The sequence below is a fragment of the Balaenoptera acutorostrata genome, chromosome X (genome assembly GCF_949987535.1).
Source record: "Balaenoptera acutorostrata chromosome X, mBalAcu1.1, whole genome shotgun sequence".
Taxonomy (NCBI): domain Eukaryota; kingdom Metazoa; phylum Chordata; class Mammalia; order Artiodactyla; family Balaenopteridae; genus Balaenoptera; species Balaenoptera acutorostrata.
In genome coordinates this window covers 26,639,724-26,664,404 of record NC_080085.1, presented here as the reverse complement: position 1 = coordinate 26,664,404, position 24,681 = coordinate 26,639,724, and the positions used below count along the sequence as shown (strand labels likewise).

Sequence of the window (24,681 nt, the reverse complement as noted above, 5' to 3'; positions counted from 1 at the left end):
CCTTATGAGAGTCAGAAAGGAGATGGAAGCAGAGGCAGGAGTGATGTGGCCAGGGGCCAAGGAATGTAACCAGCTTCTAGAAGCTGGAAAAAGCAAGAAAATATAGTCTCCCCTAGGGTCTCCAGAAGGAATCTCACCTTGATTTTAGCCCAGTGAAACTGATTTCAGACTTCTGGCCTCCAGAACTGTAACATAAATTTATGTTGCCTTAAACCAACTAAATTTGTGGTAATTTGTTTCAGCAGCAATAGGAAGCTAATACACTTCCCAAAGCCACGGAGCTACAAGGTGTCAGGGCCAGAATTAAAATCAAGGCAATCTGGTGCCAGAGCAGAGATTTAAGCACTGTTATAGGGCCTCTCACAGGCAACATAAAATTACAGGTTGAATGCAAAATAAGCGTCACCTAGCTTTTCCTCTTATGCTCAGAATTCCAGGTCTCAGAGAAACTAAGAGAGAGAGAGAGAGAGAGAGAGAGAGAGAGAGAGAGAGAGAGAGAGAGAGAGAGAGAGAGAGAGAGAGAGAAGTGGGCTCCTATACCAGCTGGTACACACCAGTCCCCCTTCCTTGCTCCATGTTTTCAGTCATGGACCCAAGAGATCACTAAATAAACCTCCCATTTGAGAGATGAGAAATTTGAGGGCTAAAAGGTTGTGATTTCAAGTTAACCAGATAGTTGGTGAAACAGCTAGTTACACAAGGGTCAGGTGGTGATGTGGAGCTACCCACTGATCTCATTGCCTGTCTGGGGCTCGAGGCAAGAGGCTGTGTGGCAAGTGAGAACAAAAGATCCAGGCTTCCTGAAACCTGTGCTTCTCATTATTCGCTTAGAAACGGTGGGAGAAGAAATGTTAATTGCACATCTACCCAATATAATATCTCTAGAAGAATCCAAAGTTCTCACTGTAGCAACTTTTTAGCCCCTTGTGATTATTATATTCCCAAATATTAGCCACTTTTATAACCTGGTCGCTGCCCACAGCTCTCTAACACAACACCTACGACAGAGTGGGTGCTCATAAATATTACTTGAATTAAACAATAAGCTTACGATAGCATCCTTAGACTAGTGTTTTTTCAACATTTAAGGTGCACGCAGATCCTTTGTGAGCCTCGTTAAAATGCAGGTTCAGAGCCAGAAGGTCTGGCTGGGGCCTGAGATTGGCCATTTCTACCAAGTTCCCATATGACGCCGACACTGCTGGTCCATGGTCTATGTTTTTCAACGTCCCTTAAAATGAGACCTCCCTATCCATATACAATATGTCATACAAAGTTTGGTCATTTAATGAAAGTTTGCAAATATGGCACAGAAATAGATTTTTCCCCTTTTCGGTACCCCTGCCCTCCCAGTAAAGGCAGCAAACTAGACGCCGGGGTTCAATGGAAAAAGTTGGAACAGTGCCCCCAAATACCTGCTCCCTGCGCTCAGCTCTGTCTTCCAGACGCAGGGAAGGGTGTAATGACAAGGAGGGAAGTTTCCGGGAGCTCCCACGGCTCTGCTCCTCTTCCATTTTCAGCTGTTAAGGAGCATCTGCCCCTTCTGAACCGCCGAGGTCACGGGCTAACACACCCGAGCGCCGCGCCCGCCTCCGCGCCTTTGCCCAGGCGGAGACGGCCGACGCGCGTGCGTGCGTGCGCGCTCGGTATAAATAGATCGCAGGCGGCGGCCAGTGGACAGAGCCGGGCTACGGGCACGGCGGGCCATGGCGGGCGAGGACCACCAGTGGCAGGGCAGCATCCTCTACAACATGCTCATGAGCGCGAAGCAAACGCACGCGACTCCGGAGGCGCCCGAGGCACGGCCGGGGGGCGCGTGCTGGGGCTGCTCCTGCGGCTCGGAGCCCCCGGTGGGCAGAGAGGGGCTGCCAGGTGAAAGGCCAGTGGCGCTCCTGTACCGCTGCTGCTTTTGCGGCGAAGACCACCCGCGGCAGGGCAGCATCCTCTACAACATGCTCACGAGCGCGAAGCAAACGCAGGAGACTCCGGAGGCGCCCGAGGCCCGGCGGGGGGGCGCGTGCTGGGGCTGCTCCTGTGGCTCGGAGCCCCCGGTGGGCAGAGAGGGACTGCCGGGTGGGCGCGCCACGGTGCTCCTGTACCGCTGCTGCTTTTGCGGTGAAGACCACCCGCGGCAGGGCAGCATCCTGTACAGCTTGCTCACCAGCGCAAAGCAAACGCACGTGGCTCCAGAAGCTCCTGAGGCGCGGCCGGGGGGCGCGTGGTGGGACCGCTCCTACTGCGCGCAGAGGCTGGCGGGCGGAGAGGAGCTGCCGCGTGGGCGGGCCTTGGCGCTCCCGTGCCGCTGCTGCTTTTGCGGTGAAGACCACCCGCCGCAGGGCGGCATCCTCTGCAACGTGCCCACGAACGCAAAGCAAACGCACGTGGCTCCAGAGGCACAGCCGGGGGCCCCCTGGTGGGACCCCTCGTGCGGCGCGCAGCGGCGGGTGGCCCTCAAGAGCCCACAGGTGGTCTGCGAGGCAGCCTCGGCGGCCCTGTTGAAGACGCTGCGCTTCGTCAAGTACCTGCCCTGCTTCCAGGTGCTGCCCCTGGACCAGCAGCTGGTGCTGGTGCGCAGCTGCTGGGCGCCGCTACTCATGCTGGAGCTGGCCCAGGACCGCTTGAACTTTGAGACGGTGGAGACCTCCGAACCCAGCCTGCTGCAGAGGATCCTCACCACCAGGCGGCCGGAGACCGAGGGCGACGAGCCGCAGCCACATTTGGTACTGTCGCCGGAGGCCGAGCATTTGCCACTGGCCGCCGAGGTCCAAGCCATCAAGGGCTTCCTCGCCAAGTGCTGGAGCCTGGACATCAGCACCAAGGAGTACGCCTACCTCAAGGGGACCGTACTCTTTAACCCGGGTAAGGGCGCCGGCCTCGGCTCTGGCTTTTCTCTGCTCCTACAAGCACTGGGCAGTACCTACCCCTGGCACAGACACTTGAAGAGTTTTCATTGTTAGGGGAGTTTGGGGGGCACAAGTCAGGAATCATGACAAACTCAGCAGAGTTGGGGGAGCTCCAGAAACCATTCCTCGTGGATGGGGTGCTGCCAGAAACTCAGCCGAGAGGAGGGGGTTTTTTTTGGTCGAGGTTAGTACTTAATCTCTCTACACCTTTCTGTTACTACAGAAAAGTTTGTGCTTTCAGGGACATGGCTATTCCTTCTCAAATCTTTTAAATCCAGTAGCATAGCTTTAAAAAAAAAAAGTTTGTGTTCTCTGCAAATTTTGCAACGTCTCTTTCTGAAACCCAGCTCTGAAATTTACTAGAACCTTTTGGTTGGAGGAAGTCTATTAAGGCTGGCAAGAGAGGAAACATTTGTTAAGGACCCACAGAGACACCATCCCCTGGGGACACTGTCAGACAGGACACTGGACTTAGTGTTTCATGTGTCTTGTCTCTGAATGGTCATTTTAATGGTCCTAAGCAGCTGGACTGTCTCATCATCTAAGTGTCTGTAAGTATCAGGTTAGCAAAGGGGTAGGAGAAAGACATGTTAGGGACTGAACGCAGGAGCACTGTATTTTAGAGACTTTAGATGCCTTAGAGACCTCCTAATCAACCCCCTCTGCCCTTCACCCTTTCCTCATCCCATTGGCAGGTTAGGTAGTCTAGTCCCAAGTGACCTTACTCCAAAATAAATGGCCAGTGAGTTGTGGAGCATGGGTCTCCAGTCTCCTGGGCCCAAGGGGATGTCTGCTGCACCACACTTTCAGGTTGGCTGTTGGGTGCTGGACACTCTGCCCCACACAGTGCAATCGAATCATTGGAGAACATCTCCCTGGACAGCCCAGCACCTTGTCTCGAGTATGTCCTACTACTAGAGTCATCTTCAACCAGCATCCTTCCAGAAGGGTCACAAGTGGGCAGGAAGTTTCCAGGCAGCTTGAGTTGGGAGAGTATTTATCATGCTCCCTCCACATCCTTTTTTCCTGACACCAGGAGTCTCGGGGTCATGTCCTTGCCTCCTGCCTAGCATTTTTGAAGGGGTATAGAGCAGAATTTAATGGGATAATTATTCATTCAGACCTCACATTTCAGGACTTAAGAGACCTCAGCTCATCCCAGTGATCATGATAGGTTACGTTTTGCTTGTATCATTGTTTTCTAAACTTGCCTGTGCACTTGGTGGTGTTGGCGGGGAAGGCGGTCGTTCAAAGTCTTTCCGGGCCCCTCCTTTACAAGCTCTGATTCGGTAGCTCTGGTGCAGGGTCAGCAAATCTGCATCCATAATAAGTGCCTCAGGTGGTTCATTGGGAAGACAGTGTTTTCTCGCTCCTTCAGCTGTGTTATTAGACACCTACCATGTGCTTTCTTCTGTTGGAATAAAAAGGTAAGACAAGGGCTCAGCTTTCAGAAGTTTACATTCCACTAGTTCCCCTCTTTCCCTCCGCCCTGTTTTGCATCCATTATTCTTGCTCTGCTTTTCTGAACCCTCTCTCAAATAAGTTTAACCAGCTAAGCTGGGTGTGCTTTAAACATAAATATACCTGCATCTGGGAAAAAGTGATGCCTGCTAAGCGTGTGGCCTTTCTTTGCTGTTTTTATCATTTTGTATCCCCTGATCTTTATTTAAACATTTCCCTCCCACCTCCCATGGAGTCCATCTATCTGCCTTTTCTCTTTCCTGATTTTACTTTGAAGGCAAGTCTTTTTTTGGGGGGGGGCACTTTTAGTGGATGATGGGAAAAGAGGAGTGTGGTATGAAAGCAGAGAAAAGTGGAGTTCACAAGATGAAGTTTTAATAAGCCATGAATTTAGACCTGGTGAAGCTTCCGATTTCTGGTGGTTTCACACAAGCCTCTTCTTACCCTCATGAATGGAATCCAAGTGCGATAAAATTGGGTCTCAAGCCTGGATAATGAGCTGTAGGTAGTAGGGGATGGTAATCCGTGGACTGAGGTAATCAGAATTGGAATATGGATAAGAGATGTTGCTGTATTTTTGTTCTCATTTATCAGATTTGATATTTGCCTGTACTAGAAATGACTCGCCTATCGCTATTATTTTTTTTGAAAGAACACTGGCTGGTTCGGTTACTCTGTGACGATTAGCATGATGCTTTTAAAACACTTTTCTGTTGGCTTTTGTAGAAAAAGGGAAGGAAAATGATTACAATAATCAACGTCATTTAAACCGAATGGTAAATTGGTAATTTCTTAAATACAAGTTAAAGAATTTTACAGTAATATTAGTATCATGGAGGATCAAAGGACTTTTAAAAGCAGCCTCCTCTTACCACGTTCTTTATAAAACTTAGAGGCATTTAATCTTTCCTGCATTGCATTTCATTCAGTTTTACTTGGATATCACACTGTACTGCAAGAAGGTCATGCAATCTCTATTTGAAAAGCAACTTTTGTACCATGTTGCAATCCATGTTTTCATGTTTACTTTTTAACCCTCTAATGGCTGTAAGACAATGCTTTCAAAGACTGCTTTATTTTTTTTAAAGAACCTTTTGGAATGCTCATTTGAATCACTTTTCTAAAAACCTCCCCAGTACAGAAATCATGGTACAATGAGCTAAGTGGCCAGAGTTATCTCTTAAATTATTATGGGACTGTAGAGTAAAATCAGCCTGCACGCAAATAATTTAAATGAGACTGTCAGTCACAGTTGGTGGCTGTGAAGTTTACCACCATGGGCTGTAATCATTACAGTGGTGGGAAATTCAAAGGAGGATGGTAAAATATTACCTAGCAAAACCTCTTGCCTTTATACTAAGGCCTGTTTCCCATAGGTAAAAGGTGCACACTTCTTGAAATAATTTTAATTTCTTTGTACGTGCATAGATAGTGAACTGGAGCAATGATTCATTAAACTATATTCTACTGTCATACTGAATTAAGTGTGCATTTGTTGGCTCAGGGCCAGCAGTTTTTAAATGTGAGCATACAAACATAGTGAATATTAAATAAGAATAATTACATGATATTTCCTTCTTGGAAGCGTTGCTCCTGAAACCTTAGAAGTGGTTTGGCACTTTATCCTTGCTGTTGAAAAGAACTTTTAACCAGGAAGCTTGAGCGCTTTTTTAACTGGGGAAGGGGGCAGAAATGGATCTATTTAAAAAGCTAGCAAAGGGCTCAGAGTGAGCTGTTTCTAACAAAGAGATTTTTCTCCCTTTTTCTCCTCCAGACCTACCAGGTCTGCAGTGCGTGAAATACATCCAGGGACTTCAGTGGGGAACCCAGCAGATACTCCGTGAACACGTCAGGGTGACACACAGGGGGCACCAGGCCAGATTTGCCGAACTGAACAGCACCCTCTTCCTGCTGAGATTCATCAATGCCAATGTCCTGGCTGAACTGTTCTTCAGGCCCATCATCGGCCCAGTCACCATGGATGATATGATGCTAGAGATGCTCTGTGTGAAGTTATGAAGGCACGGGGGCCACACACGTGCAGTTCACCATGAAGCACAAATGAGGAGCTGTGGGCAGAAGGGTGTAAAATAGAGTAAAATAAACTTTCTTATTATTTTTACATGCATAGTATTTTTGTATTCAATTAAAGAAAAACTTTAGTTACAAACAATTAGAAAATCCTCTGTTCCATACTGTTTCATTGCAAAGGAAAACATTTGCCAACAGGTAACACATCTCTGTACATCTTTAAGGAACAAGCAGGGGGACTACACTCATACGCTATTTTCACAAGTTTAGCCACTCTCTCCATTGAACCTGCCAAAATCAAATTTGTTAACATTAACTTATAATGTTAAGGTGTTAACCACTAATTTGATTGCGAAAAGGTTCATCAGGGTTTAAGGAGGGCTTCAAAAAATATTAAAAACCTAGGCAACATAAAAATTATCTTTGTAGGTTGACTTGGCTCTATCTCCTCCACTCCCATTGGCTGTGTGGAAGACTGTCTTTGTACCAAGTCAAGTGGAAATCTGTGATCAGAGAAGCACCTGAAAGTGAAGTAGGAGATTTTTCAGAGTTTTGGTGTGGGATTTTTCTGTACACAGTAAGTAAAGTTCAACAAGAAACTTACGTTCTATAAGGAGGCGCTATAGTTCCAGAAAAATCAACATCGTTATAAACCCCCCAATTATATCTCACCTTTTAGATACATTATATATGTAACTGTCACATTGAATGAGCATGGTATGAAATATAAAGTGACTTTATCGTTGGCTCCTGCTGCCCCTTTAAATGCAATCAGTAGAACTAGTTCTTCCTTGTCCCCAGATAAAATTTAGGGCACTAAATGTTTATTCACTGATAGGTAATAAATTGCCCATCAGTGATTAACACATCTAGTCTAGGGTAATAACCCATTGCAAGGAGTCTTGAAATTTCTTTTGTGCAAACCTCTTGGGCAGTCTGATGAATCCTATGGACATCTCAGAATCAGTCTCTCAGCATAATGCAGCAAATAAAAGACTTAGGATTACAAAGAAAATGAATTATGTCAAAGGATAGTACTAAAAATGTTAAACTTGGACTTCCCTGGTGGCGCAGTGGTTAAAAATCTGCCTGCCAAGGCAGGGGACACGGGTTCGATCCCTGGTCCGTGAAGAACCCACATGCTGTGGAGCAACTAAGCCCGTGCGCCACAACTACTGAGCCCACGTGCCACAACTACTGAAGCCCATGCACCTAGAGCCCGTGCTCCACAAGAGAAGCCACTGCAATGAGAAGCCCTCGCACCGCAACGAAGAGTAGCCACCGCCCTCCGCAACTAGAGAAAGCCCGCGCACAGCAACGAAGACCCAACGCAGCCAAAAATAAATTTATAAAAAAAAATAGTTAAACTTTCTGCTGTACAGCAGTGACTCAGTTATACATATATATACATTCTTTTTTTTTTTTTTTTTTTTTTTTTTTTTTTTTTTTTTTAACTTTGGGTTTATTTTATTTATTTATTTATTTATTTTTATGGCTGTGTTGGGTCTTCGTTTCTGTGCTAGGGCTTTCTCTAGTTGCGGCAAGTGGGGGCCACTCTTCATCGCGGTGCGCGGGCCTCTCACTCTCGCGGCCTCTCTTGTTGCGGAGCACAGGCTCCAGACGCGCAGGCTCAGTAATTGCGGCTCACGGGCCTAGTTGCTCCGTGGCATGTGGGATCTTCCCAGACCAGGGCTCGAACCCGTGTCCTCTGCATTGGCAGGCAGACTCTCAACCACTGCGCCACCAGGGAAGCCCTATATACATTCTTTTTTAATATTCTTTTCCATTATGGTTTATCTCAGGACATTAAATATAGCTCCCTGTGCTATACAGTAGGACCTTGTTGTCCATCCATTTGATAAACCAACTATACTTCGATTAAAAAAATGTTAAATTTTTAAAATATTTTGAAATGTGGTATAATGATATACATCTTTATCAACACAAAATCCTATCTGGTGGCAGGTCTAATATCTAAATTTCAAGGCAGTGATCAATAGAATTGAAACTTCAAAATAATCTACGTCTATAATGTGATAAGAAAATATTTGAGATTTCCATTAGTGACTGTGTTGGGGGACCCCAAGATCAACACCCCACTCAGGGATTTGCTAGGTCTCGTGGGCCTCAGCCTATAGTTGTCTTCAGGGCTAAGACTCATCACAGAGATATGGTAAGGATATACAGCCAGATCATAGGGGAAAAGACACAGGCAGAGTCTGGAGGAATCCATGTGTAGGGTTCCCTTTGCTCTCCCCCTCCCATGGGGGGTCACAAGCACGTTATTCCTCAGCAATAAAAATTCAACAACATGGGTGTGATATTTCTGCCCAGGGAAGCCCTTTGAGACTCACAGTTTAGGGTTTCAGTTGAGGGCTGGTCACATGGGCACCCTTTACCTAGTATGTACCAAAATTCCAAACACACAGAAAGGGAGCAGGGTCTCAGCATAAACCCCCTTGTTTGCACAAACACTCTAGGCCCAGTGAGCCACTCTTTCGAGTTAATTAGGGAAGGGCGGGAACACTCCCCAAATCGAAGTTCCCAGATGTCAGCCAAGGGTCAACCTTGCAAGCAGGCCATTCCAAGGACAGCAGTCTCACCCTTGGTATGTGAACTCATCTTCGCAATCCACTCCCTTGGCCCTTGGGCAAGGAGTCTTTACAGAATTATGGTCAGGAGAATATCAGGGTGAGGCCAACCTGCAGAATTGATTTCAATGGTGCCCTGTATGGGTCCTTCACAAAGCCAGTTAAAACACATCCCATTAGCCACAAAGGTCTGTCTTAGAAAACCAAGTGCCTTCCTCCATAACTTTCTGTATGAACCTTTTTTTTTTTTTTTCTTTTTTTTAACCTGGCCAGAGGTATCAGTTCAGGGCCCTGCAGAGCTCTGGCCAGTAAGATGAGACTGACCCGAAGCCTTGGCAGGGCTGAGGCAGTGTCAGAATAGTCAGGGCACACATCCAAGAAGTACAATCCCCGAGGGCGCACTGGAAACAAAGAGTTTCCGATGTTCAGGCACTCCACGCAGGACACACGTTGGGCAGGCAGCATAGGCTCACAGGGCCCCCAGTGTGGCTTCCCACCATGGTGCCTCCTGTCCTCAGGCTCTCAATCTGGCCCGAGTCATTCAGTTCAGTCCTTGCTTTCAGGCGGACTGCCTGAGGCAGTCTATTCCGAACAGTTCTGCCAGCGACACTGGTTCATCACCTGCCAAGGGTGAACTGCACTTGGAGGTGGTGAGCAGGGACGGCAGGAGCTGGCCGGCCTCCGCTGTCTCACAGGCAGTTATACACGATCTGGGCTTGGCTGTCCATCTGAAGCCGATGCGCTCCCACAGCAGCTTGCAAGGCAGAATGAAGGAACATTCTTCTACAGAAAGAGCCTAAAGCTTCCAGAAGCAGTGTTGAAAAACAAAGATCATGAATGCCCCAACCCCACCCCGTGCCTACCCAGGAGCCAAGGGTGTTTTGGTTGTTTTCTCTGTTGTTACAAAATCTGTGAGTCCTATTCACTAATCCTAACTTTGCAATTTTTCCTAATCATTTCTCTTTGGCCCAGACCTTTTGTCTGCAAGAGGGACACAAGCTTTTTCACAGAATAACGTTTTTTAGAACTGAACCAAAAAGACACGTCATATTCAGGAACTGGTCAGGGTGAAATTGAAACTGAGCCTCCCTAAAACCAAGTTTTCCTTACCAAGTTTATGATTAATCTCTCTATCCAAAACTTTATTCCCTTTCTTGTCTCCTCTGACCTCAATCCTGTGCGAACTGAACACAAATCAACCACAGTCAGATGACTAAAAGTGCTGTTGTCAATAACACCATTAGTGTACTAAAACTGCTATTATAGATATAATAATGTACAAATTCAGGTTGTTTCTCCAGGGCAAGGTGAGCTCACAGACCCCCAAGCCATGGACCACCTGGCTCCCGAAACCCCGATTCAGAAATGGCACAAGACGATGATTAATCCCAGCCTCTTTGTCCTTCCCCTTTAAAACATGCCTAGTTCAAAGACCAAGCTGGAGTGGATCTGAGGCTTGCCTTCCACTCCCTTGCTTGGCACCCTATAAATAAACCCTTACTTTGCTGCAAACACCCGCTGTCAGAGTTTGGCTTTCTGTGCCATGGGCACATGAGCCCTTGCTCGATAACAAAAGTCTGATTTTTCGACATCTGAAAAAAATGGATTTAGATAATCCCTCCTTCCCCCATGCCTCCTGTCCTGATCATTTATCTGATGAGCAGCCTAGAAAAGGTCAAAGCCTCTCTGAAGACTGCTGCACTGAATGATCCAAGGGCCTTCCTAAGGCCTGCGCAGCAGGAGAAAGGTGAGGGAAGTAGAGTCAGGCCGTCAGTCCACTGTTGCAAATGGCAGCTAATCTGGGAAAGCAGAACACAACAGCACTCAGGCATCTCCCCTTACCAGCCACCCTGCACAGGGGTTCCAGAGTCTGATCTGCCAGCCGGGCAGAGGGGTCCCCGAGAGCACCCCCCCCCCCCCCCCACAACTCCAGCTTTCAGCAGGAGTCACAAGTGAGGACTGCAGTCACGCTCTGCATCGGGACTACAGAGCCCATCTGCAACTCTATCTCAAATGGCTCCACTGGAGAACAATCCCTACCCTAGGGCACCTGCAAGTGATCCAGATGGTCCAGCCAGCATTCAGACGTTTTCAGAGCTAGGGCCCCACAGAGGGGTGTGCTAAATAAATGTCCGGCAGCTCCAGAGTCTGAGTTCCCTTCCCTGAGCCTGTGCCTGCTTTCAGCTGAACACAGCTCAGCGCTGACAATGAAACAGCCCGTAGCAGGCAGTATCAGATTTTAGCTGAAATCGGGTCCAGGCAATTAGGATCTGTGAGTTCAGCATATCAAAAATGCCAGCAGCTTTTCCTCAGCAGCAGCAAAGCCGAGACGCTGTAGGGCCAGACACCTGTGTGCCAAGTCCAAGTGACAAGCCAGGTTTTCCCAAGCACTTTTTACCTTGTCAGACTTAGAGTCCAAATTGACCCAAGCAAAAATAAACACATCAGCGCAGAAAATCATCAGCCCCTAAGGGGTCAGGAATCTGATTTTACAAGCGCTCATTAGCAAAATAAAAACTGCTGTCTAAAATTCTAAGTATGTATCTTCATCTGGACACTGGTTCCCTTTTCCCAAAGGCTCCAATACGTAAAATCATCAGTTATGGAGACTTGTTTCCAATACTAAGAGTTTCAATTCCAATCTGCCAACCTGTGGCAGAAAGCAAGGGAGCTGTGTTCCATTAACACTTTTTTTTTTCCTTTGCTGTTTTCCCTGGTTGAGATGACCCCTCTAGCGTTTATGAAATTAAAAGCATATACCATTTTACATTAGTTTTTACCATACATCCAGATGCAATAGCCACAAAACGCAAAGCTGTGATTTAAAATTCCTTTTCTTTCTCTTGACAAGTTTACTTAAAGCCCTAGCAGTAAATTCACCATTTACACCCTTCACATCACAGCTGCCCAGAGAACCCAGCTGGAGTGCAAGGGAAGAGGGAGGGGCAAGCTGCAGTAGCAGCTATAGGCTGAAGAAAGGGCTAGAGTGGTTCTTCCTCTGGTTTATCTAAAGCCTTGCTCCATCCCTCACAACAGATTTAGCCTTTTTTTCCCCCTCCCACTTAGAGGAGAGAGCAACTATAAACTCACTTCTATGCTAGGGCCCTTTCTCCCCCTGCCCAGAGGCGGGACGGAGAAAAACAAGTCATCACCTGGGCTGCAGCTATTCTTTCCCTCACTTTAGCGTGCATGACCAAAAGCAGCCTGGGGGATGCAGTGAGCAAACTCTAGGGATGGATCTATCATGTTGACATTCCATAGGAAGCTTTTACCTCTGACCACGAACAGCCACTCAGATGCTGCTTCATACTATGGGTACCTCACTATAGCCACCCAGCTAGCGGGCTTTCGGCATTCCCTGCCTCCCTCTCTTTCCTTCTTTCTCCCCAAATAACACTGTAGCTAAATTTCAGTGAGTTAGAGTCATTCTAGCAAATTCCACCATTGTGTTGGAGGCCCCCAAGACCACCCCACATTCAAATATTCGCTAGATGATCTCACAGCACTTGCATGTAGTTGTCATCACAGCTAAGATGATCTATAGCGATGGAGTGAAGACACACAGTTGAATCAAAAGGGGGGAAAGACACAAGCAGAGTCGGGTGGAATCCATAAGGCTTCATTATAATCTCTCTCTCCCATGAGGGGTCATTCAGGGTGCACTCTTCCCCCTTCCCGCCCGCCTCATCCCCACCCCACTCCAACAAAAATCAGCAACATGTGTGTAACGTTTTTTTTCCCAGGGAAGCCCATTCCAGACATCGCTGGAGTTTTTGTTAGGGGCTGGTCACATGAACACCCTCTACCTAGCAGGTACCAAAATTCCAGACTCCCGGCAGGAAATCAGGAACTCAGCATAAGCCACATTGTTTGCACAAACAACCTAGGCACAGTGAACCACCTTTATCACTTAGGGAAGGGTAGGAATACTCCTGAAATGGTACTTCCCAGATTTAGCCAAGGGCCGGTGTTGCATGCAGGCCTTGCTAAGGATAGCACTCTTAAGCTTGCTATGTCAACTCGTTCCTGCACGGACACTGCTAATACTACTGTGCTGTGTTATGTGCATTCATAATTAAAGGAGAGGCTAAATTTCAGTTAGAGTTTAATGAAAATAACTATAACTATTTTTTCCCAAATTCATTGCACCCCTAATTTCTATCCACTGGCTCCTCCGACAGAGGGGATGTTCATTGATTACTGATTCAGAACCACTGCAGGTTAATAGCTCATTTTTCCCAGACTAAGGCTTTCGCAAGTTAAGTGCCTGCAGTGGGAGAGCAGGGGCTTCTAACATCCCCCCACCTTGTAGGTCTAGTCCTGCTTCCTCATCTTGCTCCCTACACTTGCAGACGCCCATGGGGTTGGAAGACGTCAAGGAGGAAGAGGTAAAGGGAGAAGAGTTCTCACCAGGCTGATGCCCCTCGCTCTGTACTTTTCTCTGGCCATGGCAGATGTTTAGAGTTAACTCCTCTTACCTCGTGGGCACTTGCATAGATTATCTGGAGAACTTCCTCCACTTTTCTCTCATCCCAGATCTCTTGGGATCTCTCTCCTGTAACTACTTGTATATTCCTTCTGGTCTTGCTTCTTGTTCCCCAGTCCCCAGATCTCTTTCTTTCTCTCCAGCTCCTTCTACTAAGTCTTTTCACTCCGCTAGGCAACTCTTTTGGGCAGGACGTAAGCTGAACCTGTGGAAGCAGCCGTGTGCGCTCCCGCTCTCGCGCTCTCTGTCTTGCCCCTCCCCCTTTACGAGGGAAACAGCTTCTGCTTTGGCAAACTTGGAGCGTGTAGGCTGCCCAACCCGGCCCCCTGTTCTGTACTCTGCCGTTCCGTGTTCTACCTACTTTAGATTTCCAGGTGAGAGTCAGACACCAATCCCTGATACTCCCCAAACTGCAGTGGACACAGATGAATTCTCCAAGTCGTCCCCTTAAAGTCCTTTTGTTGACTTGCCTTGAAATGGGAAGTACCTCCGCCACTCCACCTTTGCCTTGCCCTCAGCACGCAAATGGTGCTCCCAAACATTTCTGTCTCCTTTCCGACTTCCATACTTTCATACGCTTGATGTGGGTGAGGGATTAACAATCACGTCAACCTTGCAGTTCTTGCATGGTGATTTTAAACCTCATTCAGCATCTTGTTTTCTTTGTGCCTCAACAGAAACTTGCGACGGAATCCTATTTTAATGTCCAGTTATTAATGGGCATTCATTAACGTTCCTTTCCTAAACAGTTGAACTACGATCCGCATGTAAGTCCAATGGGAGTCTTTTCTTGGTACACATGATGATTTCAATCTCTGTCTCAGTTGTATTAAATTTGACCCTCACCTTCTTCTTTTCCATTTTCCTGTTTTAAAATTCTTTTTCTTATAAAATAATAAGGGCAAAGTGCAAGAAACTATTTAAATATTTCACAAACACTGTGACGGGCACACTAAGATGGCAAAACTTTAGAAATGCAAGTGTTGGTTGGCAAGCAGCACTGTCGTGAGAAAGCTCCAAATGTTCTCTCATCAGGTGATGGATGAAAGTCCACATTCAGCACAGGAAAGGTAGTTCTGGGGTTCAAGTGTATACTTCACTGAGGTGCTGATACTATCTGTAAAGATTAGTTTGGCTTATAATATTCTTTTAAATTACTAATACCAACAGAGAAGTTCACACCTTAGAATTACTAAGTTAGATTTCCTTCCTTCCTTCCTTCTTTCTTTCTTTCCTCTCTTCCCTTCTTCCTTTCCTCCTTCCTTCCTCCCTTCCCTTCCTCCCTCCTTCCTTCCTTCCTTCCTTCCTTCCAAATAATACTAATCACTAAGAGGTGCAGTGAATAAATGACAGTTTGTCTCTACTGAAAAACAAGAGAACTTTTGGATTAATCTTGTTAGAGAATTTAGATCTGGATGTAAGAGGTTGGTAGAATGATTGAGGTGGGGGGCAAGCGAGAAGGCCTGACAATAGGTAGAAGAAGGTCTTTTGATAGAAGCCACAGAACCTGAATGCCTACTTAGAAATTCTGTCTGAGTGGTTGCAGTGATCTCATTCTTTTGTTGCCCTCTTTTTCTATCATTGGTTGATGGTGTCCCCTGTAGCACTGAAATTTCTTTTCATTTTGACTTAATTTCATCTTGCATTTACATGAGGTATGATGAAACATGACCACTAAAGTGAAGGTGAGTGAGATACTGCTCTGAAGAGAAATATACCAATAAACAGTCATCTACAAATTCTTTAGAATAGTAAACTCAGGCATTATCACATCAGTTACTAAGTTATGTGTATGGATTTAAGAAGCCACCATTTAGTGTTTTAAAGTAACAATACCAGAGAGTTGGGCAGACTTGTTCATTTCTTTTTATGGAAGTCTTACTGATCAATAGTGCTGAATTCAACTCTTTTCTATTCTATTCTTGTCTGTATGAGTAATCGGTGATGTCTAACCCTGAACCTAACGTTTGAGGTCAGAAAATCTCATCAAACCATATGCCCAATTTTAGAGCAGAAGACCAAAAGTTCTGGCAGATATTTTAAGAGTGCTTTAAGTGATTAGAGAAAGATGCAAGATGGTCTACAGAAAACAAAATGTAAAAATAAGTAGAACAGAAATAGGAAGGTAGCAAATAGCAGAGGATGGGGGACAAAATAAGCAGGGAAAGGGGGAAAATAAATTCATAATATAAAATGTCAAATTTACGTAAAATAGTCTAAATTATTACATTGTTTTACTCTTATTTCATGGATACAAAAAACCATAGAGTAGGGACTTCCCTGGTGGTCCAGTGGTTAAGAATCTGCCTTCCAATGCAGGGGAAGCAGGTTCGATCCCTGGTCAGGGAACTAAGATCCCACATGCCACAGGGCAACTAAGCCCATGTGCCGCAGCTCCTGAGCCCACACGCTCTAGAGCCTGTGTGCCACAACTAGAGAGAAGCCCACGAGCCGCAACGAAGAGCCCATGCACCACAATGAATGATCCCGCATGTCACAACGAAGATGCTGCATGCCGCAACTAAGACTCAACAGAGCCAAATAAATCAATAAACTAATTAATTTTTTAAAAAACATAGTGTATTTCAAGTAAAAGAACTATTTATTGTACCAAGCTCTGTTTTGAGTGCTTTTCAAGGAGTATATCTTTCAATCCTTACAATAGCTCTACAAGTTAAATCCATACTATCTTCCCAAATGAGTTAAGTCAAGGCTCAGTGATTGGGTATCTTTCCCAGGCCCCCATCACTAGCATAAGGCATGGCTGGAATTTGAAAGTAGTCCTGTATGATGAGCGCATCTGAGTTTCTACCACCACACCACACTGTCTCCAACTTAGCTGCAGGAGCTAAATAGAAGTAAGTACATTTGTGACACTTTATAGAATACATCTAATATACCTTATTTTAAAATCCAGGTACCTAAGACTACTTTTGGTTTTTGGCTGTGGTGTTGCCATTGTATAGTTACAGTGGACACGTTTTCCAGACCAGAAATTGGGACCCAAGGTATAACAAGGAGAGTTGCAGGTTTGTACACATTTATATGAAAAATCTTATGAAGATATAAAATGTAAAGTACATTTAATTCTATGTTTAACAAGTCGCCTTAACTGAAAAGAAGAAGTCACATGAAATATGGTCCACTTGGAAAATACCAAACATATGGCTCTGTAAGACATACTTCTCTCCTTTATAGCCAAATCTTTTTGATGCTCTCAGGACCAGCCTTTACCCTTACTAATTTAGTCACAATTCTTGTTTAGCTAAGGACTTTGAAGCCATTTCATGCTTCAGTGCAGAAAGGTATTTAATGTTAGGATTCTGACATTTAAAAACACATGTAGAGGTTTTAATAGCGTTGATGTAATTACAATGCTTTAAGTGGTTCTTTCTTTCTTACCTCCACAACGCAACTGTAATGAGTCCAATGCTACTATTATCATTGCTTTTTAAATTATAAACAAGGGAATTGCCAATGTGGAAAATGAATCCTAATTCAAATTAGGCATAACGTGTAGAATATAAAATACATGAAAACTTGCTTCTTTGGCTTCCTTTCTTCCTGCTACAAGATAAAATGATTACTTTTAATTAGCCCCCAAACCACTCATATCGATACATATATCTGGTTAAATACTAGAAATTATTTACTTGGGCATCTTATACAGGACAACATTTAAACAGTGGATGAATGATAGATAAATCCTTCTAATCAATTGGATGACTGATTGAATCTGTGGTCCCATAATTAGAGAATGGTATTTCTCACTGTCTGTACCAAAAATACCAAAATGAAAGTAAATCCACTCGTTTGTAGACAGTTTCACTATTTAGTTTTATAATTATTAACACAGTATTATGGGGTCTGTATGCAGACTGAAGATATTTATACTTATATGAATTGGATCACTATTAGGAGGTAAGGCATATTCTTTTTGCTTCACCACAATTCATACTACTACTTATTGTCATATATATTCTATTTTACTCACGTGGGTTATCTTCTGGGCTTCTAGGATTTTAAGAATTATTACTCTTGAGTGAGAGGATGACAGAAAACATATACATGTTATATTAGCCATTATATTAAAAAAAACCCTTGGACACCTAAATTAGATTAATCACATATGTGAGTGTGCCAGTTAATCACTTTTTGACACTTAACCCCAAATTCTTTGCCTTGGTCTGTGATATCACAGGCACACCCTATAAACATTTCTCTTTTGCCAGTGGCACAATGTTGACTTCAACAATAGAAAAAACTTAAGGGACGCTGCCAGGCAATAGCAGCAGGAAGACACTTTCCTTCCAGATCTGGTCCTCCTTTCTTATTATTCAGCACGGGAGCCTAGTGACTCTCGTGGATCAGCTCCAGTCAGCTTCACTCACCAGCCACACCCTCCCCACTCAGTGGCCCACCAGCTGTGATCTGTGGCCTCTGGCAAGTTTCTCTGACCATGGAGGATGCCTGCTCCTGCCCTCTTTGAAGAGGTCTGAACCTCAGTCTCGGGAGGACCCTCTGCTAAGTTACTGTTCCTACATTGTCAACTCTCCTCACCCTAGATATTGTAATTATTTGTTTTAAAACTTGCTATCCCTAGACCCCTTCAAGTCTTCTTTTACCCCATTTAGTGTTTAACTCTCTTTTATTCATTATTAATTCTTTATGTTAATCTTCCCTATTCAAATTACTGGTGGTATTTCTTTTCCTCCCTATATCTGGACATACATAATGAACAACTAAAGTCTAGAAAATTTTATTCTAGATAAGATGCACCAAAAATTGTTATAGGCAAGTTAACAGAGTGTTCTAGGAAATATAACTTGAAGCATGATCTATTGTATGCCAAGTTTAAATTCTGTGTGCATGAATGGAGGCCTACTTTTTTTTTTAACATCTTTATTGGAGTATAATTGCTTTACAATGGTGTGTTAGTTTCTGCTTTATAACAAAGTGAATCAGTTATACATATACATATGTCCCCACATCTCCTCCCTCTTGCGTCTCTCTCCCTCCCACCCTCCCTATCCCACCCCTCTAGGTGGTCACAAAGCACCGAGCTGATCTCCCTGTGCTATGCGGCTGCTTCCCACTAGCTATTTTATGTTTGGTAGTGTATATATGTCCATGGGAGGCCTACTTCTTTATGTTATTTTATATCAATAAACTTTAAAGAATACTAAAAGGCTGACTTTCTCATAAGGAGAAAGCTGAAAACCAGGACCATGAATTTTCATCCTAAGATATCTGAAGTTATGCTGAATAACGATTTGAAGAAAAGTCGATCTCCAAGGATGCACACAAGGTACATAGAAAACCATGTAGGTGGGGCCTTTCCCTCAGTCATCATTTCATACACATGCCAACAAAATGCCAGGAAGTTATAACTGGGTGGACTGGGTGTCCTTTGTTCTCAAAACATTTTTTTTCTCTTTGTATGTAGGTAAGGATTTGCAGATCAATAAGCATTTTGATTTCAGCATGCAATTACATTCTCTTTGCTTGAGTTCCTCTGAGTTATGCACAAGGCTTCCTCCTCTGATGCCACCGTGTATTTTTTTTTCTGCTGTGATTTCAATGTATGCTGATGGCAAGTTAAATTATGAAAAACCTTGGTCTTTATTACCATCAAGATGTGGATATCAAAGAAAGGTAAAGATACAAATTAGACGGTACTAGGAAACTTGAACGTAGTTCAAGAAATAAATAGAAATAAATCATTTTCCGTTACACTTTCCTTATTCTTCCCTGTGCCATGCACCTCCAATTTTTATCAATGATTTTACTCTAGCCAAGGGCAAAGTAGAGCAGAAAGTTGAATAATTCTGAAAAAGTATATTAAAAAGTTTGACTATTTGTTTGAAAATATTTAATTTTCTCACACCCATTTTTGTTTCACCAGTAAATGCCCTTTGTTAACTGAACTGGCAAATCTGTGAAAGACACAAACCTTAGTGCTAGGCCATTTAGATTGAATAATTTTGACCAGGTTGTGTTGATGGCATTTTTACCATCATCAGTTCCTTCTTAATAGAGGACATGTATTTACTCAACAAACACTTACTTAGCATATATATGCCAGACATCAGTATTCTCAAGGCTAGATTATTTGCCCAAATCTGAGGAGGCAAAATCCTATGAGAGGCCTTTCATTGGTTAATACCTCTTTCCTTCAAAATACAGATATGCAAAAGGTTAAGTGAAAGTTTTCTCTTTCCTGGAGGCACCCTGCACTGCTCCCCACATTATTCCAGAGGTATTCATTTCAGTTAACAAATTAAAATATAAATTAGAGGACTTTCAGTAGTTTTTAGACACTTTAGGAATGGCAAGGCTTTAAGGTCTCTTCTCTTACCCTGGAAATGTACAAGTCACCAATTCAGATCATCAGAAAAAACTTGGCCTCATCTTTGGGATACCTAAACCCACTTATAAGAAAAGAAGTCAAGAGTCTCATGCTCTATCTACTGAACTAGCCGGGCTACTGTCCATCGGCAGATGAATGGAAAAAGAAATACATATAGTGGAATATTACTCAGCTTTAAAAAAGAAGGAAATCCTGCCATTTGTGACAATGTGGATAAACCTGGAGGACGTTATTATAAATGAAATAAGCCAGTCATGGAAGGGCAAATACTGCAGGATTCTACTTATATGAGCTATCTAATACAGTCAAATTCATAAGAGCAGAGTACAACAGTGGTTACCAGGAGCTGTCAGGTAGGAGGAAATAGGGAGTTGTTATTTAATTGGTATAAAGTTTCAGTTACGCAAGGTGAATTAGTTCTAGAGGTCTACAGCATAGTGCCTATAGTCTGTAATACTATACTGTGCACTTAGACATGTGTTGAGGATAGATCTTATATTAAACGTTCTTACCACAAAAACAAACAAACCAAAAAACCCAAAGGGACACAAGGAACCTTTTGGAGGTGATGGATATGTCTACTGTTACCTTGATTTTGGTGATGGTTTCACATGTATATGCATATGTCAAAACTCATCAAACTGTGTACGTTAAATATGTGCAGTTTTTTGGTATATATATTAAAAAAAAACCCAAACAAGTCAAAACACAAATCAACAAATATTTCTGGCCACGTGCCATTTGTTGCAGTTGAGCTCATTTAAATATTTTAAAAGGCCTAACACTTTTCTAAAGAACTCTCCTACTTTCTGAGTCTTTTCTCATGTTGCGTCGGTCTTCTCAAAGTTCCATCTGATAGTTAAAATTCTGTCTACTTTTCAAGGCCATTTCAAATAATTCTTTCTCCAGGAAACTGTTTTATCTATCAAACCAAGATAATTTCTCCTCCACAATACTTCCTAACTTGTTTCTTAAAGTTTTATAACATCAAAGGGTACCGTAAGAGTGAACGACCACCTTTCTCTGATGTTTTGTTCTGTTTAGTTTTCACTAATGTATTAGGAACACATCGTATGCTTTTTTTTTTTAATATTCATTCTTTCTCAGATTCTTTTCCCATCTAGGTTATCAGAGAATATTGAGTAGCGTTCCCTGTGCTATATAGTAGGTCCCTGTTGGTTATCTATTTTATATAGAGTAGTGAGTGTATGTTAATCCCAAGCTCCTAATTTACGCCCCCCTCCATATTTCTTTCCCCTTTGGTAACCATAAGTTTGTTTTCGAAATCTGAGAGTCTGTTTCTGCTCTGTAAATAAGTTGATTGTGGAATCTAATTTTAAAAAGTGATATAAATGAACTTATTTACAAGACATCCTATGGTTTTAATTAATGAGCAGGGCTGGAAAGATTACTCAGATTATACTTCCTAAAATAAAAATATAATTTCTCTATTAAATTCCTCCAATAATGAGGCCAAAACGAACTTTATCATTGGAAAATCATAAAAGGAAAGTGAGAAACCTCAGAGATTTTCATGCAAAATTGCACCCTGCCTCCACGCTATGTTTGGAGCACCCGTCTCAGGAATCTTTCCCTACTTAGAATGTGGAGAGGTTTGATGGGGTTGCAGAGCAAGGACTCCTTCCCCTTCTTCGTGGTGGGCAATCTCCTCCCCTTCTGAACAGTGGCAGCTGCCAGGCACCCCAGTGGACATCTCTTCCCAAACCTTTTCAGAGCCCTGAGGGCAGGCAGCAGCTGAAGGCAGTCAGGGGTGGGGAATCTTTCCTTCCCTTGGACAGGGATTGCTAGCTGCAGTGCTGCAATTTCCCTGGTGTCTAGAGTTTCCCCGGATGTCCCTCTCCAAGTCCCAGAAGACACCTTGGCAACATGGAGCGTTTCCCTCAGCTCCAGGTGACCCTGCGGTAACTGCCCCCCGCCCCAAATCCCCATGGAACCTCAGTGCCTGAGAGAGGCTCTCCACCTCCCAGGTCTACTTTCTTTCATTTTCTTTTCTCCAAGTGTGGGGATTTACATCAAGTGAGAGTTTAACTAACAGAGAACAGAAGGAAACTTTTAGCCGGTTATGACGTTGACACAGGGGAGAGGAGGAGGAATTAAGTAAATTACGATTTAATAAGAGTTCTTCTGCCAAAAAAAATTACGGTTGGACCAGAAATGTGTTGGATTTGGTAGGCCAGCATCAATTTCCTCTCCCTAAAAGCACCCAACAGTTTTTTGAGGAATTACTTCTTTATTGAATGCAGTCTGGTGGGCTGTGAACAATGGCTCTGTCCTCCCCCAACTAAGGGGTGGGCACATGACCCAATCCAAACCAGTGTAAATCTTGGGCAGAGAAATAAAGATCAACAGTGGTTGTAATCTCATTCCTCCCTGGTGTGGGAGATGTGGGCAAGGATGTTCTGACTGTCCCAACTACTGATTTCCATTTGGGGCCTTAAAGACAGCCTTGGTTCTGGCCCATTTGAAAACCTAGCCCCTGATAGTTTTCCACAGAAACTCTGTTTAACATCAGCAAAATGGGATTATTTTTGTTGCTTAAAACCAAAGAAACTTCATTATATAATGGTATAACTCAGAAAAGTAAGCTATAGAATGAACACTGATGTCTCAAGTATATTAAGCCCTTATTACCTGGTCTGTGGCTTGCCTGACAATGTAACAAGATTAAGCACCAAATATGTCAACATTGAGTATATAAGGGAATCTGCTTGTTTTTGTACACTCCACAGGAAAAAAATCTGCAGCATTTGAAAATATTTTGTTCACTTCAAAGAGATCTGACAAACAGTGCTCTGGAATGGTTCTAAACCTCAGGCGTAAACAAACTAAATGATGAAAACATGAATTCCTCCTCTTCCCTTTTAGATAAGATTGCTTGCAGTAATAAGCACTAGTGTCGCCAGGGATATAGTCAACTGTGTACTGTCTGAATGGAAGGCCAGAACAATTTGTTCCATATAAAATTTACACCATTAGTTGGAAAATTTATAGTACTGGGAAAAGATAATTTCCTTTAAAACATTTATAGGTGAGAAAAATATATAAGCTAGAAATTTTGGAACAGATTCCCTTATTAATGTATTTTATCATGTAGAAGTTTGAATGCCAGTGTGCTTTTCGATACATGGCCCAAGTGCTTTATGACTGAAGTTTCTTTGCTGTTTCAAGAAAGGTAAGGGCCTAAATGAGCAAAATAAATAAGTAAATAAACGAACCATGTTGAGAATATGGTAACATCACAACATAAGCCCATACAATGAAAATCAACTATAGTAAATATTACTCTTAAAGATTCCTGAGGATTCTTAAAAATCTCCTCTTTGGAGATCGTCATGGTATTGCCTGTCACTATAGTGAGTCCAAAACTACCAGCACTAGTTTGTCCTGCACTATCGGACTAGATTGCTCTTTCTTAGGTGAGCTCCAGCTTAAACCGTTTCCCCATGCTTCAGGTTCATGTTTCAAAGAAAAAAAAAAAAAAGCTTTTATAGAATACTAGAACCACACCCATTGAGGTAAGAAGCTCCAACTGTCACAGCTACTGGGAACAGAGACCGAGAAAGAAGAGTCAACTCTCCCATCTCGTGCTAACTCCCAGGCTTAAGATAGTTAGAATTTTCTACGCATTGAAATTTTGGCAAACTGACTTCTCAAGAGTCTCATATGTGGTTAATATGACTCCACTCTACACTAGTAAATTATCCTCATGGCAGATCTTAAGTCAACTGCAGCCTGCTTTAGTTGTACCTCACTTTTGTTTATAACTCCATCTTGTGGTTTACCCTATTAGCTGGTAATCAGCTGGTAATTTGCCATCCAAAGTTAGTTGGTTAAACAATAATAGCTACCAGTGTAGATCATGTGCAAGGTTCTTAACAGACTTTGTCAAATTTAAACCTGAAAGGTGGGTATTATTATCTCCATTGTATAGACTTAAAAAAAAAAGGAAGGTTCAAACAACAATAACAAAAATAAATGAAAAAAACCAAACCAAACAAAAACAAACATGTAGATACAGAGAACAGAGTAGTAGTTACCAGAGGGGAAGGGGTGGGAGAGGGAGGTGCAAAATGGGTAAAGGGGATCAACTGTATGGTGATGGATGAAAACTTAAATTTTCGGTGGTGAGCATGCTGTAGTGTATACAGAAGTAGAAATAGAATGTTGTCCACATGGAACTTATAAACCAATGTTACCTCAATTAAAACAACAAAAAAGAAAGGAAGGCTCAGAGGGACCTGTCTGAGGTCACACAGACAGTAAGAGAACAAGATCTTATGCACATGTAGACTCCAAAACTGTTCTTTATCCTTTACCATGTTACCCACGTACAAACAACCATCAGTAATTTCATTTTAGAGCTGGGAGTCTATTCAGATGCAGTAAAGTGTGATAGATAATAGAATAAACTTTAGAACCAACTTAGGCCTTATTCCTATGTTAGCCTCTTACTTGAGGGTGACCCTGGGAAAGTAAGGTAATCTCACTTCTCTGTGACTCAGTTTCCTCATCTGCAAGATGGGGATAATAACAGAAACTACCTTATAGAGGTGTTGTAAAGATCAAATGTGTAAATGCACAGAAAGTTTTTGGAGGTGTTTGGCACACACGTGCTCCATTGCTTCATAAATGTTAGGTATTAATACTCCATATGTGACTGCTGAGGACATGATTTCCCCTTGTCAGTTTTGATCAAGTCTAGGATTCTGGGGGCACTGCTTTCAAACTGTATGGTGTGGCTTCCTTGAGACCTCTTACTGATCAGGTAGTATTAATTATGTGGCCAACATCAAATTAGGCAGATGCAGGATAAAAAGC

At 43.4% G+C, this 24,681-nt stretch overlaps 1 protein-coding gene across 1 annotated transcript; it reads left to right on the top strand.

Annotated features, from left to right (window-relative positions):
* The first annotated feature begins 1,706 nt into the window (after positions 1–1,706).
* Positions 1,707–6,438, top strand: NR0B1 (nuclear receptor subfamily 0 group B member 1). The gene is made up of 2 exons (XM_007175276.3): positions 1,707–2,859; positions 6,139–6,438. The coding sequence occupies exons 1-2, from the start codon at positions 1,707–1,709 to the stop codon at positions 6,381–6,383; spliced, it is 1,398 nt and encodes a 465-aa protein (XP_007175338.3). The 3' UTR covers positions 6,384–6,438.
* Positions 6,439–24,681: the final 18,243 nt, after the last annotated feature.

Bases quoted from the DNA above. Each gene is read 5' to 3' on its own strand.
- NR0B1 (XM_007175276.3), top strand. From the start codon at position 1,707: ATGGCGGGCGAGGACCACCAGTGGCAGGGCAGCATCCTCTACAACATG. The intron at 2,860-6,138 runs GTAAGGGCGCCG...TTTCTCCTCCAG, and splicing joins GACCGTACTCTTTAACCCGG to ACCTACCAGGTCTGCAGTGC.